General features: G+C 21.5%; 7 protein-coding genes across 7 annotated transcripts; 3 read left to right on the top strand and 4 right to left on the bottom strand.

Moving 5' to 3' along the window:
* Positions 1-1,279: 1,279 nt before the first annotated feature.
* On the bottom strand, positions 1,280-3,456 carry DICPUDRAFT_55328 (uncharacterized protein; the record flags this gene model as incomplete). Its single annotated transcript, XM_003288255.1, has 3 exons — positions 1,280-1,397; positions 1,477-3,275; positions 3,344-3,456. The coding sequence occupies 3 exons, from the start codon at positions 3,454-3,456 to the stop codon at positions 1,309-1,311; spliced, it is 2,001 nt and encodes a 666-aa protein (XP_003288303.1). The 3' UTR covers positions 1,280-1,308.
* A 577-nt stretch (positions 3,457-4,033) lies between these two features.
* On the bottom strand, positions 4,034-6,178 carry DICPUDRAFT_79120 (uncharacterized protein; the record flags this gene model as incomplete). Its single annotated transcript, XM_003288254.1, has 3 exons — positions 4,034-4,122; positions 4,202-6,000; positions 6,066-6,178. 3 exons carry the CDS (start codon positions 6,176-6,178, stop codon positions 4,034-4,036), a joined length of 2,001 nt encoding a protein of 666 aa, XP_003288302.1.
* Positions 6,179-9,177: 2,999 nt separating this feature from the next.
* DICPUDRAFT_152537 (uncharacterized protein) lies at positions 9,178-9,963 on the bottom strand (the record flags this gene model as incomplete). The annotated part of the gene is made up of 3 exons (XM_003288253.1): positions 9,178-9,404; positions 9,513-9,665; positions 9,954-9,963. 3 exons carry the CDS (start codon positions 9,961-9,963, stop codon positions 9,178-9,180), a joined length of 390 nt encoding a protein of 129 aa, XP_003288301.1.
* Positions 9,964-10,162: 199 nt separating this feature from the next.
* On the top strand, positions 10,163-11,126 carry DICPUDRAFT_33844 (uncharacterized protein; the record flags this gene model as incomplete). The annotated part of the gene is made up of 3 exons (XM_003288269.1): positions 10,163-10,496; positions 10,567-10,832; positions 10,905-11,126. 3 exons carry the CDS (start codon positions 10,163-10,165, stop codon positions 11,124-11,126), a joined length of 822 nt encoding a protein of 273 aa, XP_003288317.1.
* Positions 11,127-11,792: 666 nt separating this feature from the next.
* DICPUDRAFT_79117 (uncharacterized protein) lies at positions 11,793-12,755 on the top strand (the record flags this gene model as incomplete). The annotated part of the gene is made up of 2 exons (XM_003288268.1): positions 11,793-12,146; positions 12,219-12,755. The coding sequence occupies 2 exons, from the start codon at positions 11,793-11,795 to the stop codon at positions 12,753-12,755; spliced, it is 891 nt and encodes a 296-aa protein (XP_003288316.1).
* Positions 12,756-13,465: 710 nt separating this feature from the next.
* DICPUDRAFT_152534 (uncharacterized protein) lies at positions 13,466-13,840 on the bottom strand (the record flags this gene model as incomplete). The annotated part of the gene is made up of 1 exon (XM_003288252.1): positions 13,466-13,840. The coding sequence occupies one exon, from the start codon at positions 13,838-13,840 to the stop codon at positions 13,466-13,468; it is 375 nt and encodes a 124-aa protein (XP_003288300.1).
* Positions 13,841-15,140: 1,300 nt separating this feature from the next.
* Positions 15,141-16,363, top strand: DICPUDRAFT_79115 (uncharacterized protein; the record flags this gene model as incomplete). The annotated part of the gene is made up of 2 exons (XM_003288267.1): positions 15,141-15,683; positions 15,767-16,363. The coding sequence occupies 2 exons, from the start codon at positions 15,141-15,143 to the stop codon at positions 16,361-16,363; spliced, it is 1,140 nt and encodes a 379-aa protein (XP_003288315.1).
* Between the last annotated feature and the right edge of the window lie 125 nt (positions 16,364-16,488).

Below are 16,488 nucleotides of genomic sequence, written 5' to 3'. Positions count from 1 at the left end.
TTTTATCCCTGAATTATAAAAAAAAAAAAATTAGAAATTTTATTTTTTACAAAAAAATAATTCAATTTAAAATACCATTTTATATATTTTTTTCCAATTTCATCCCAAAATGATATTAAATCATTATTTGAAAACTCTTTGTCCTTAAAATAGTTGAATGGTTTGCTTAATTGATATTTATATGCCATTTATTTTTATTATAAATAAAAATAATATTAAAAAAAAAAGTTTATAAAGAAAAACTAAGTTTGTAAAATATTTTATAATTAATTTAAAAAAATATAATACATAATTATTACAGAATTAATTAATAAAAACATCAATAAATTTAAAAAAAAATTACCCCAAAATTATTAATTTTTATTAAGAAAAAACTAAAATCTTTTAGATTTTTTAATTTTATCACAAAGTTATTTTTTTAAAATAGAAAGAGCAATATTTTCTCATTAGTGACTAATTATTATAACAGTATTTGAAAAATCACAACAATATGTTTTTTTTTTAAAAAAAGATCTTTAATCTATAATTACAAGGAGAATGTTCATTATTATTAAAAATAATGTTTTTTCTTTTTTGTACATCTAAATAATAACTTTTGAAGCTATACGTGTTGGTGATTTAAAATAGGGATTCTATTTAGTCATAGCATGCTTAAAAAAATAAATAAAAAAAATAGTTATACCCAAACCCCCCACTTCGCACCTATTTTTACTTTTTTTAAAAAAAACAGAGAAAAAATTAATTTTAAAAAAACTTTTTTAAGTTATTTTTTTTTTATTTTATTTTTAATTTAATAATTCCTTTTTAAAAAGTTTTTGCACTCTTTTATTTTATTTAAACCTCAAATTAAAAACTAATGTTCAGCATTGTGGAAATTTAAATGGTCACATTGATTATTCTAAATATATATTAATTTTTTTTGGTAACACCACGCTACACCTTATAAACATAAAAAATTGTGAATCTCATTTAAAAAAAAATTTAATATTAAAAAAAAAATTTAAAAATTCAATCTTCTTTCATACTTATTAATAGTAAAAAAAAAAGAAAAAAATACTAGTTTTTTCTATTTTAGATTTTAAAATTGAAAAAAAAAAATTAATTTTCTTATCTAAAAAACTATTTTTTTTTTTTTTTAAAAAAATATGTGTATCAAGAAATTACTTTTATATTTTGATTTATTTTTTAGATATAAAATAAATAATTTGGTTTGCATAAAATAAATAATAAACTATATAAATAGTTATTTGACCATTTATAGCAACAGAAATTTTTTTTTAATATCCAATTTTTTATTTTTTATTTATTTTAGAGTGATTTATAGAATTTTATTTGGTTTTCATATTGAGGTAATAAATGAGTGTTCATCATTGATGAAGGTATAGCATATTCCTTTTCTGTTTTTTTATAAAAAATTAAAATAATTAATTTTTAAAATTGGGGGAAAAATAATTATAAATATTATAATATACATACCTTCAAACATTTTAGCTAATAAAGGTCTGATTTTTTTGTTACTAACTGATTTGGGAATATCAAAAAGTACAACGACGTGTTTAATTGAAGCATTCTTTTCAACAGTAATTACGGAATCAAAAACTATTGAATTATTGATTTCATTTTTGAGGGTATTTAAAAACTGTTTTGGGTTTTCATCATATTCATTTTTAAATTTATCATTTAAAATAATAAATGCAACTGCATCTTGTTTTGATGGATCATCTGATGTCACTGGGACAACAACATTATCAAATACCTTTTCATTGTGTTGTATAGCATCTTCAAAAAATGAATTGTAAATTAAACCATTACCTGAGTTTATAACATCATCTGCTCTTGATACAACATAATAGTATCCATCATTATCAAAGTAACCTAAATCACCAGTATTGAAATACCCTGGATATTTTTTTAAATATTTTTCATTTAACAATGTTCGATCTTCATCATCATATAATAATTCTTGAATATGAAAAGGTGTTAATGGCAGTTTAACTACAATCTCACCAAATTGAAATGGTTTTGTAATTGGTTGTTTATCTTCTAATGATAAAATATATAAATTAAGTCCAGATGTAGGAACACCTGCTGATTTTGGACGGCTAGGTAGTTGTAAAGATGGTGTGGTTAACAAAATAATACACTCACTTTGACCATATATATCAATTACCCTAACACCAATTTTTTCAATATATTTTAAAATTGATGAGTCTAATATTTCACCACCTAAAACAATTACTCTTAAACTTGATAAGTTATATTGTTTCGAAACTTCAGCTTCTGGGTCAATGTTTTGAAGTAATCTAAAAGGTAAAGATGTAGATAAAATCATTGAGACTTTATATTTTTCAATTAGTTTATAATAGTCAAATGAAACCATACCCATATTACCTTCATATAAAACAAGTGAGCAACCATGTATTAAAGAACCAAATATTGTGTTTTGACCAAATGCCCATCCAAGACCAATGGTGGTAAGTAAAATATCATCTTCTCTAAAACCATAGTTATTTTTATATGAATATCCTAAATGTGCAATAAAGGAGCCTGTTTCAGTAATAAAACCTTTGGATACTCCAGTGGTACCACTTGAAAATGTAATACAAACAGGGCTAGATGATTCTAAAAGTTCATATTCTACCAATGGTTCTACATTTTTACAAATTTCATCCCAATCTAAAGCGTTTTCAATTTGAATACCTTTGAATTTTTTATTTTGAGGTCTATCTAAAAATGATTCTTGTTTTTCTTTATTAATAAAATCGATACGATCATATATAATTATATTTTCAATTTTTAAATTTGATAAGAGAATTGCATCATTTAAAACTGGTATTAAATAATTGTAATCTGAACCACTTACTGCATAATTTGTAGAAATTATTAATTTTGGTTTTATATATTCAATTTTATCTGCAATCATTTTTGAGTTTAAAATAAGAGGACATGTACAATAAATTGCTCCAATTCTTACACAAGATAACATTGCTACAATGGTTTCAATTTGATTTGGCATCAAAATCATAACAACATCTCCTTTTTTTATATTCAAATTCTTTAATACTCTTGAAAATACACATACTTTTTCCCATAATTCAAAATAAGTAACTTTATTTGAATAGTTTTTGGATGGGCAATCATGATAAAAAGCAATTTTATTTCCATTTTCTTTTAAATTTTTATCCAAAACATTATTGCATAAATTTACTAAGCCTCCATTATACCATTGTGGCTTTTTTTCATTTCCACTATACACCTTAGTATACATTTTATCCCTTAAATTATAAAAAACAATAAATTAGAAATTTTATTTTTTACAAAAAAATAATTCAATTTAAAATACCATTTTATATATTTTTTTCCAATTTCATCCCAAAATGATATTAAATCATTATTTGAAAACTCTTTGTCCATAAAATAATTGAATGGTTCGCTTAATTGAAATTTATCTGCCATTTGTTTTTATAATAAATGAAATTATTAAAAAAAAAAAAGTTTTTAAAGAAAAACTAAAATTGTAAATAAAATTTTATTAAAAAATTTAATAATTATTACAGAATTAATTAATAAAAATATCAATAAATCTAAAAAAAGTTACCCCAAAATTATTAATTTTTATTAAGAAAAACAATTATCTTGAAGATTAAAAAGGAAATTTATTTTTATCTTTCTTTATTTTTAAAAAATATTTTTAAATACAATTTGTTTAAATTATAAAAAACAAAATTACATTTTTTTTAATTAAAGAGGAATATCCTCATTAATGACTAATTATTATTTCAGTATTTGAACCAACAATTTGATTTTTTTATTTTTGGAGAATCTCCATTTAATAATAATGTGTTTTTTTCTTTTTGGCACATCGAAATAAAAACAAATGAAGCTATAGGTGTGATTTAAAATTATGGTTTATTATTAAGATATAAAAACTGATTATTAAAAACATTAAAAAATAAACAAAATAAATAGTTATTTGACCATTTATAGTAACAGAAATTATTTTTTTAAATATCTTTTTTTACATTTTTTTATTTTAGAGTGATTTATAGAATTTTATTTGGTTTTCATATTGAGGTAATAAATGAATGTTTATCATTGATGAAGGTATAGCATATTCCTTTTCTGTTTTTTTATAAAAAATTAAAATAATTAATTTTTAAAATTGGGGGAAAAATAATTATAAATATTGTAATATACATACCTTCAAACATTTTAGCTAATATAGATCTTATTTTCTTGTTACTTGTCGATTTGGGAATATCAAAGAGTACAACGAGGTGTTTAATTGAGACATTGATCTCAGCAGTAATTACAGAATCGAAAACAAAAGAATTATTGATTTCATTTTTGAGGGTATTTAAAAACTGTTTTGGGTTTTCATCATATTCATTTTTAAATTTATCATTTAAAATAATAAATGCAACTGCATCTTGTTTTGATGGATCATCTGATGTCACTGGGACAACAACATTATCAAATACCTTTTCACTGTGTTGTATAGCATCTTCAAAAAATGAATTGTAAATTAAACCATTACCTGAATTTATAACATCATCTGCTCTTGATACAACATAATAGTATCCATCATTATCAAAGTAACCTAAATCACCAGTATTGAAATACCCTGGATATTTTTTTAAATATTTTTCATTTAACAATGTTCGATCTTCATCATCATATAATAATCCTTGAATATGAAAAGGTGTTAATGGCAGTTTAACTACAAACTCACCAAATTGAAATGGTTTTGTAATTGGTTGTTTATCTTCTAATGATAAAATATATAAATTAAGTCCAGATGAAGGAACACCTGCTGATTTTGGACGGGTGGGTAGTTGTAAAGATGGTGTAGTTAATAAATTATTACATTCACTTTGACCATACATATCCATTACTTTAACACCAATTTTTTCAATATATTTTAAAATAGAAGAATCTAATATTTCACCACCTAAAACAATTACTCTTAAACTTGATAAGTTATATTGTTTCGAAACTTCAGCTTCTGGGTCATTGTTTTGAAGTAATCTAAAAGGTAAAGCGGTAGATAAAATCATTGAAACTTTATATTTTTCAATTAGTTTATAATAGTCAAATGAAACCATACCCATATTACCTTCATATAAAACAAGTGAACAACCATGATTTAAAGAACTAAATATTAAATTTTGACCAAATGCCCATCCAAGACCAATGGTGGTAAGTAAAATATCATCTTCTCTAAAACCATAGTTATTTTTATATGAATATCCTAAATGTGCAATAAAGGAACCTGTTTCAGTAATAAAACCTTTGGATACTCCAGTGGTACCACTTGAAAATGTAATACAAACAGGGCTAGATGATTCTAAAAGTTCATATTCTACCAATGGTTCTACATTTTTACAAATTTCATCCCAATCTAAAGCGTTTTCAATTTGAATACCTTTGAATTTATAATTTTGAGGTCTATCTAAAAATGATTCTTGTTTTTCTTTATTAATAAAATCGATACGATCATATATAATTATATTTTCAATTTTTAAATTTGAAATGAGAATTGCATCATTCAAAACTGGTATTAAATAATTGTAATCTGAACCACTTACTGCATAATTTGTAGAAATTATTAATTTTGGTTTTATATATTCAATTTTATCTGCAATCATTTTTGAGTTTAAAATAAGAGGACATGTACAAAAAATTGCTCCAATTCTTACACAAGATAAAATTGCTACAATGGTTTCAATTTGATTTGGCATCAAAATCATAACAACATCTCCTTTTTTTATATTCAAATTCTTTAATACTCTTGAAAATACACATACTTTTTCCCATAATTCGAAATAAATAACTTTATTTGAATAGTTTTTGGATGGGCATTCATGATAAAAAGCAATTTTATTTCCATTTTCTTTTAAATTTTTATCCAAAACATTATTGCATAAATTTAATAAGCCTCCATTATACCATTGTGGCTTTTTTTCATTTCCACTATACACCTTAGTATACATTTTATCCCTAAAATAATAAAAAACAATAAATTAAAAATTTTATTTTTTTCAAAAAAAAATTTAATATATTACCATTTTATATATTTTTTTCCAATTTCATCCCAAAATGATATTAAATCATTATTTGAAAACTCTTTGTCCATAAAATAATTGAATGGTTCACTTAGTTGAAATTTATCTGCCATTTATTTTTATAAAAAACTAAAATAATATTAAAAAAAAAAAAAGTTTATAGGAAGAAAAACTAAGTTTGTAAAAAATATTTTTTAATTAATTTATAAAAAAAAATATTTTATTGAATTATTACAGAATTAATTAATAAAAACATTAATAAATTATAAAAAAAAATTTACCTAAAATTATTAATTTTTATAAAGAAGATACTATAATCTTATAGATTTTTTAATTTTATCAAAAAGGTAATTTATTTTTATCTATCTCTATTATTAAAAAAAATATTTTTACAGATAAAAAAACTGTGTTAAATTTGTAAAAAAAAAATCTTTTATTTAAAAAAGAAAGTTACTTTTTTTTTAAAATTAAAAGAGGAATATCCTCATTAATGACTAATTATTATTACAGTATTTGAAAAATCAACCAACAAAATTTTTTTTTAAATTTAAAATAAGATTTTTTTAAAAAAAGGGGAATGTTCATTATTATTAAAAAAATTGTTTTTTTTTTATTACAGATAAATATTAAATAATTCTAATAATCAAATTAATATACAATTATTAGTTTGTGAAAACTAAAATCGAAAACTGAAAACTAAAAAATAAAATTTAAATTTTTCAATTTTTTATTTTTATTTTATTTTTAATTTTAAATAATAAATTATTTATAATAATGGAAAATATAAATATATTATTTAGTTGAGATATAATTATAACTGTAATATTCATTTAATTCTAAAATGCATATGAATACATTACACAATTGCAAACTTTTAAACAATTAACCAGGAAGATAAAATCACAAGGAAGATATATTCTTCTAAAAGATTGACCCTTGGGCGAGTTGAACGCCCGACCCCCCGCTTTCTGCTGTTTTCTCACATTGGAGACGAGTACAATAACCACTATGCTAAAGAGTCATTATAATAAAATGGAATTGTAATGAATCGACAGTCTATATCTTTAAGTAAAAATGTATTTTATAACTGCTTTTTAATAACTGCCAAATTCCAGTATTTTGTAACTGCTTTTTAATAATAACTACCAATGCCAGTATTTCAACTACTTAAGAATTAGCTTCTAGAACTAATCTCATTCAGTATAAATACATCAGGTCCTCAGTCTAAAACTTTAGAGTTTCTTAGTTAGTTTATTTTAGTTAGTTATATATATATATGTTTAAACAAGTAATAAAGATAAATAATAAATAAAGTATATTTCAGTGTTCTCATAATTGTTTTAAGTGTTTTTAAGTAATTTAAGTGTTTTAGTGTTTATTATTTAGTTTGTGTTAATATATTTTATTGCGTCTCCATAAGTGTTTATTTTAGAGTTTATTATATTTTCGTTAAGTATTTTAGTTGTGTAACTTAGTCATAATCATATACCTTTTCATTACAGAATAAACATTCCAATATATTTTTAAAAAGCAAAAAAAAAAGCTAAAGAGTCATTATTGAATATTTTGTAATGAAGCTCTATACAGCTTACAAATGATTAAGTATATATATGTAAAATAAGTATAACAAATAAACACAAATAAACAAATATTATATGTGTAATGAAATTTGTAGTTTATAGAATAATATAGAATAAAAAACCTCTGAAGTTTTAGACTGAGGACTTGAGGTATTTATACTGAATGAGATTGGTTCTAGAAGCTAATTCTTAAGTTAGTTGAAAATACTGGAATTGGTAGTTACTAAACAGTAGTTAGTAAACAGCAGTTAGTGACTCTTAATAAGTCTAGGGTCATAGCGATATCATAACAGTATATATATGGTCGGACGGGGGGGCAGTTATACTACACTTTTTATTTAAGCTGCCCTCTCGGTCAAACTCTTTATTTAGAGTGAAAATACCGATACACCTGGAAAGCTACAGAACTTTATCGATGAATTACAAATAAAAATTAAATAACAAAAATTATTCAACAAAAATTTAACAACTAAAATTAAATAATCAAAATTAAATTACTAAAAAATTTTTCTAAAAATAAATTAATAAAAGTCGTGTTAACCTTAGTGCAAACTAAATGCTAAGAGCTTGGATGTTGTGGCTAGCAATTAATACAAAACGGTCAAACTCTTTAATACTAATCGCCAAACTTTTGTATAAAAGCGCACTTATAGGCGTGAGGTGACCAATTTTATATGTTCAAAACTAATGGGGTATTTATACTACACTTTCAGGCTTTAATACACAAATAATAATTCTCTACAAAACTATAAATCATTAAATAAAAATAAAAAATTATATATTTACAAAAATAAACTATAATACATGAGAAAAAATGAAATTTTAGATTTTATAGATAAATAAATAAAAGAGTTAATATAATTATAAATAAATGTTCTACATTTGTTTATTTTTTATTTATTAAAAAAGATTTTGTGAATATATCTTTTCCATTTTATTATCTCTTATTTCCATATCTAAATAATTACATTGATAGTTCCTTTTGATTATGCATTGGGATTTATTGAACAGTTCTACTTCTTCATATGTTCTAATTTATATAATAATTATTTTTAACAATGGTTTTTAAATCACTAAATAGTTCTATTTTCTATTCTTTTTTGGTTTATTATTATTTGTTTTGTAAAAATATATTGTTGTATTAAAATACAACTTATAAAAATGATGCGGGTGAAATAGAAAATAGAAATTTTTTTTTTTAAATTTTTTTTAATTTAAAATATAATAAAATTTTTTTTTTTATAAATAATATGTTTATTTTTTACAGTTTTCCTTTTTATTAAAAATAGCTCTTCAAGATATAATTTAGTAATATTTTTTATTTATTGAAGAAAAAATGATTATTGTTTGTCTACTCTTTTATACTTTGTAAAGAAAATCATACAAAATCTTGAATTTAACGATTCTTTGAGAATGGAAAATGTATTATAAATGTAATCAAAAAACAGAAAGAGAATAAAATAAATAAATTTTATATAATATATAATAATATAAAAAAGTTTTTTTTATGAAACTATCTTAAATTTTATTAATTAATCAGAAGCACCACCAGTCGATTGGTTTTCATTTTCTTGAATTTTATTTAAAAGATTTGCTTTTGAGGGACTTAGTGGGTGGTATTGTGAAACAATATTTTGAATTTGTTCTTGTTGGTTTTTTAAACTATCAAATTCTGTATTTTGTTGTTGTTGTTGGAATAATAGTTTTTGTAAAATTTCATTTTGATTCTTTTGAAGTACTTCATTTGTTGGGATTGAATCTTTTGAATTTTTATGATTGTATTAATTGCTAAATCAAATTTATCATTATAATTAAAATCTCCAGAAGGGGTTAAAGAAATGTTATTTGGTGTTTGATATTGCTGAACCTGTTATTGTTGTTTTAATCTTTGTCTCATTATAATTTGGGGTTTCAATTATTGAGTTACTAGAGAATTGTTGTTGTAATGGTGGTCTTTCAATTGAGGTTGTGGTAGTTGTTGTTCTAGAGGTATATGGGGTTTTTTGATCATAATTTGAACCTGGAGTTTGTTAAAGCATTTGGTGTGGATGTAAATGGGGATGAGAGTATTGTAATTTACAATGCATATAAGCTACAGGTGCCCGATATTAATATAATCGAGAATCTATGGGCTATTGTCAAAGAACCAGTATCATTTCGAATGTTTAATATCCCAAATAAAAACCTGATCCAATGTTGAATTAACGTTTTTCATAACATCAATCCTGAGGGCGTGGAAGTGGGTGAATATGCTAAAGTTTTTCAACTTAATATAAAATAAAACCAATTTATATAAATGTTTAAATACTAAATTTCATTTTTTATTTTAGAGGGCTTTTGTGAATATAAAAAAAAGAAATAAAATAAAATAAAAAAAAAAAAAATAAAAAAAAAAATTAAAAAATTAATAAAAAAAAATTTTTTTTAAAAGAATCAGAAATAACGAAAAAAATATTACCTTTTTTTTAAAATAATTTTTTTTTTTTTTTTTTCTATTTATTTAAATAAATGTAAAATATGATTTTTTTAAAGCAATTACTTAAAAACCAAACCAAATTAAATTTCGTTAAAGCTACACCATTAGTTTCACAACAACAATCAAACAATCAAATTTTAAACAAAAATGAAAAATCTTTAGTTGTAGTATTAGGGTGGCTAGAAGGTAAAGAAAAAGATGTAAATAAGTATACTCAAGATTGGGCAAACCAAGGATACAACACTTTAACAAACTACTATCCACTAATAGATGTAGTGATACCACCAATCATGACTCCTAAATCATTAATTATATTAGATAAAATCAATGAAATTGTTAAAGATGATCCAAAAATTGACAGTTTAATATTTCATGGTAAATATAAATTATTTTTTAAAAAAAAAAAAAAAAAATTGAATTATAATTACTGATAAATTAATTTTAGTTTTATCTAATGGGGGTGCACTTTATTATTCAAGAACTTTACATTTCATAGAAACTGATGAAAAATATAAGCATTTGCATAAATTTATAAAAGGTACACTTTTAGATTCGAATCCTTCCACTGATACTACTGGTGTTAAGCAAGCATTGTCACTTGCAGCTCCAAATGATTTTATAAAACAATTATTAATGAAACTTTATCCAGTAATCAACTTTATGTTATCAAGAGATTTTTTCAAATATTTTAAAATAATTTATAGTCCCAAAGTATGTATTTTTAATACAATTATTATTATTTTTTATTTAATTTATAATACTAATTTAAAAAAAAAAAAAAAGAACAAATGGAATCATTTATTTATATATAGCAAGAATGATGAAATTATAAACTATGAACATGTAAATTCAACTATAAATAAATTAAAAAATAATATCAAAAATGAAAAATTAATAGATTCAATTTGTTTTGATAAATCAGCTCATGTTAATCATAAAAGATTAAATAAAGACCAATATAATAATAAATTTTTGGGTTTCATAAATAAACTTCAAAATATTTAACCTTTTAAAGTCAATGTAAAAATAATAACAATAAAGATGTAATTTTATATAAAAACTTTTTTTTTTTAATACTATTATTTGTTACTATTATTTTTTTATTGTTATTATCATTATTAATATTTTTATGGTTATATTGATTTTAATTTTTCTATATACTATTGAGAATTCTAATTTTCATTTTTTTTTGTGGCTGGGCAAACTCTAAATTGCCTTATAAATTTTAAAAAAAAAGGAAAATTAATTTTAATAAAATTTTTGATTTAATAGGTATGACGAAATAATCATTATGATTTTTAATAGTTTAAAAATATTTTAAATTAAAGTTAAAATTAAAATAAATATTAATATTAAAAATTCGGAATTGCCCAGTAAAAAAAAAATATTAAAAAAAAATTTAAAATTTTTGAAAATTAGAGATAGCTTAAAAATGTAATAAAAAAAAATTAATTTTGGTTTTTATACCATTATAAATTTAAAATTAAAATAAAATTATAAAACATTGATCGATATAAGTATAAACATATAAATAAATAATTATAAACAAAAAAACATATATAAATAATAAATAAATAAATAAATAAATAAATAAATAAATAAATAAATAAATAAATAAATTAAATAAAATAAAATAAAATAAAATTTAAATATAGATATAAAAAAAGAATAATGGGACAATTTGAAGAAAGTTTATTAAATAATCAACATAATAATATAAATAAAAAAATTCAAATTCAAATAGATAAAGATTCAGAAGAGTTTAATTCAAATCTTCCATATGAACTATTTCCATATATAAGCTCTCACGATTACAGGGAGATTGTAAAGCAGATAAACCATTACAAGAGGGGATCACCATTTTCAGTATATTATCATGGAGTTGGTTTTATATTAGTTGGTTTATTAATTTTCTCTATAATTTTTTTTAAATCTTCCTCATCATTTATGGTTATTTTTTTCCCAATTACAATTGCTTTAATGGCACTTCTTCATATTTTTAATATCAAAAGAGTTTACAATAGAGTATGTATATAATAATATTTAATTACATTCCAATAATTAATTTTTAAACTAATCTTTTTTTTTTTTTAATAGTATAATTTAGAAGTTTCTTTATATTTCGAAACTCTTCATAGATTATATGCAAATTTAACATTTACAGTTTTTTTTCAAAAAAATGGCTTCCTCAACTCCATTAAAGCAGTTCAAATTACTTTTAGAAATAGTACATTAATAACACCAACATTAACATCAACATTTATCTCACAAGTTGCACCACCAAGTATATACTGTCAAGAGCTTTTCTGTGGTTTCAATTATTTAACATATGATATTAATCCTAAAGTTATATCACCATCCTTAACCATATATTACAATAGCTCAACCCCATTAAATAATAATAAAAATAACAATAACAATATTAATAGTTATAATAATAGTTTATATATTGATATTGATAATAATTATAATAATAATAATAATAATAATAATAATAATAATAATAATAATAACTATCAAATCAATCCAAATGATTTAATAAGTAATACAACAACAAGACCTACTATTGAACAATTATTAACTCCTTCAGATGCAGAAACCCAAATATTATCGACATCAAACTTTACTTTTTAAAAATTTTGTAAATAAAAACTGGTGATTAAAAATTATCGTTTATTCTTTTTGGAGTGGAAGACTTAAAAATTTTGTAAATAAAAACTAATTTTTGTAATGTACTATCTTCAAAATTCACTTAATTAATAATAACTTAAATGGTCATTTAATCAATCAATTATAATAGTAATTTTAAAAATTTGGAGAAAATTAAATTTTAAATTTTTTAAAAAAAAAATAAAAAAATTTTCCCTTAATTTTTATCAATAAGGGAAAAATTTTTTAATTATTATTAGCTTTAACCTTATTGGTTTATTGTTTTCCAAAAAGTGGAAAGGTATTGCAGATTGGCTTTCTTTCAGGTGTTTGTAAAATGATATTGTGTTATTGAAGTAGGTGATAAAAATAAGATATTAAACAACAAAATAAAATTCAAAATGTATTCTAAAATTAAAAGTTTTTAAGTTTTTTTTTTTTTTTTTTTAGTTTTTTTTTTTTTGAGTTTTGGAGGAATTCATTAAAACAGATCGAATAAATTTTGAAAAAAAAAAAAAATTGGATGATTTGTGCAAAATAAATATAAACCTTGGTGTATTGCGCAACATATATAAAAATAAACAGTTGCAGAATGTGGATAATATTGTCACATAATAAAAAAATTAAAAATATAAAAACACAAATACAATTATTAAGATTATATTATTTTATTTAATACATTATTTATTTTTGATTTAAACTTTTTTAACTTCAACTTTGGTTAAATACAAGGTGGTTTTGATTTTTGAAGGTAAAATGATATTTGGTTCAGTTAAACGATTGTGTACATGGAAACCATCTAATGAGGTGAATTTTTCTTTTAAAATTCTAATTCCTGTTGTGTTTTTACCATCTATACAGATTGTAATATAATACAAATCATCATCATTACCGAATTGAACAATAGAACCACAATTATGAAAAAGTGTAGTTTGGGGACTTAAATAGCTTGAAACAAATTTCCAATATACTTTGTCACCATCAAACCAGATTATGAAATAATTTTGGGATTCTTTTGGGTATATCAAGTAAACATCATAATTTTGTTCTTCTGGGGTTGTTTGTGACATCTTTAAATATATGCAAAAAATATTAGAATTAAATTTTTAATTTTTTAAAAAAAAATTAAACTTACATTTATTTGTATATATTTATGATTTGTTTTTTTTTTTGATAAAAAAAAATTAAAAAAAGAGAAAAAAAAAAAAAGTTCAATAAAAAATTTAAAAAAAAATAAAAATTCAAACTTAAATTAAATTAATTTTGATTTAATTTAATTTTTTTTTTTATTTTATTTTTATTTTTATTTTAATTTTTATTTTTATTTTTATTTTTATTTTTATTTTTTAAAATTAAGTATTTTCTTGGTCGGGTTAATTTGTTCATTATTGTCATGTCTTCCTTGTTTAGTAAATTAAAAATTAAAAAAAGAAAAATGTCAAAGGTAATTTTATTAGTGAACAACGAGGAAATAAAAATCGTTTGGCTCGAGCACTGATAAAACTAAAATCAAATTTTAGTTTTGAATTTCTATAGTATTTATTTGGTATAAAATTGCCACAAGCAACTACAATTTTCAAATATATTTGCATGAATGTTTTTTTAAAACTAATAAATACCATCCATCTCTTACTATTAGAAGAAAGGTTAGCAAGTGGTCACTGGTTTGATAAAAATGGTTCAAAGTTTCAACCCGTTTTACTATTTATTGTAATCTAAATCAACAAGCAGTGCGCCTACAAAATAATTTAGAAATAATATGCATAGTGGTAAAGAAAATGGAATTGGCATTATTGATAGATTAGGAAAATTTCAATATCTTTCTCATTTTTTCCAAAGATCTATTTAAATTTTCTTTTTTGGTATGGTAGAAGTTGTTGGATTAGGAATTGCTAATGTTTCTTTGTTATTTTTCCAATTTTGTTTACTGTGATTGGAGCATGCTGTGGTATGCTTTCATTTTAATATCTTTTTGAACAGGACCTATTTTTTTCTGAAGCATTCTTAAAAATTGATTTTTTTTGAAATTTACATTAAAAACACAGTTCCTAATTATTAAAAAAAAAAATTTCAGTAACAAACAGTTAAATTTTAATTAAAGTATTACCAAATATTATATTAAATTTTGCTCATTCACATGCGATCATTCTTTAACCAGGATGTGAATTTTCTTAGCACCATTATAATAAAAAATATCTTTTTTGAAATATTTGGAAAAAGAAAAAAAAAAAAAATAAAAAAAAATAAAAAAAAATAAAAAAAAATAAAAAATAAAAATTAAAAAAAAAAATTTTAATTTTTTTAATTTTTTATTTCTCTTTTTTTTTTTAACTTGGTTATATTAAAATTTATATTTTGTATTTATTCAAAATGGGTCAAGAGCACCAACAACAACAACCAATATATTTTAATAATGATGAACAACAAAATTTAATTAATAACAACAATAATAATAATAATAATAATAGTTATTATAATCATAATAATATTTCAACACCTCCACCTCCACCAACTTCAATTACATCTACAACCTCTACTGGAATTCCTATTATAGGAGCTAATAAAAACAGATATAATAATAACCCTACTATTAACTATAATAATCATGGGAATAAAATTATGATACCAAGAGATCCAATCAGTGGTGATTTCTGCTCAGCTATTCCAATACAGATACAACCATTCATATCACCAAATGATTATTGTGAAATAATAAACCAGATTAACTTTTACAAATCAGGTGTTAGAGTACCATTTTTGTATTATATTACCAGTTCAATTGTTTGTTTGGTTATTCTTGGTTTTATTGTTTTTATAAATATTTCAGTATCACTTGCTGGTTTTGCCTTAATACCCGCTTTAATCATTGTAGTAGTTATTCATATTTATTCATTTTTAAGATCCAAAAGAATTGTAAGAATAGCTTATTATTATAATATCTTTTTTATTTTTCATTATATATAGTTTATTAATATAAAATTTTTTTCATTATAAAGTTCAAAAGAGAAACTGAAAGATATATATCAGTAATTAATCAAACATATACAAATTTAACATTTCATCCAACCTATTGTTATAAATCAGAGTTGATCAAACAACTTGATATCTATTTTTCAAATACAGTTCAATTAAACAATACCATTCCATCTACATCAATGTCAAGAGAATATGTTTCACCACCAAATATTTACAGCCAAGATATTTTTAGAGATTTTAAATATTTAAGATATATTAAACCAGTATATATTGACAAACAGGTATCTTATTATAATAGTTTACCAAGCAGCTCATTATCAACTATTGAAACCATTGATATTAGTAACGATCAATCTCAAGTACCACAATATATTACACCATCCCCACAACAACAAAAACAACAAAAACTTGAACAAGAACAACCCACACAAATCTATCAAGGACGAACACAAATATATATAAATAATACTAGCTATTATGCAGATGATATTAAAAGACCATCTATTCAAGATTTATTATCTCCATCTGATGCTGAATCATTCTATACCAATCCTCAACAAAACAATGACAATGATAGCAATGACAACAAAAATAATAATAACATTAGTTATTTATAAAAAAAATGTATAAATAAAAAAAAATTTGTGTATATATATAGTTAGAGTTCTAAAATTATCGTTTTTGTATCACCTGGGAGATTATATCCATTAATGGTTATAAATATTAAAAAAAGGGAGGAAAC

Source organism: Dictyostelium purpureum (genome assembly GCF_000190715.1).
Source record: "Dictyostelium purpureum unplaced genomic scaffold DICPUscaffold_129, whole genome shotgun sequence".
NCBI lineage: Eukaryota > Evosea > Eumycetozoa > Dictyosteliales > Dictyosteliaceae > Dictyostelium > Dictyostelium purpureum.
This window is presented reverse-complemented; position numbering and strand designations above follow the sequence as displayed.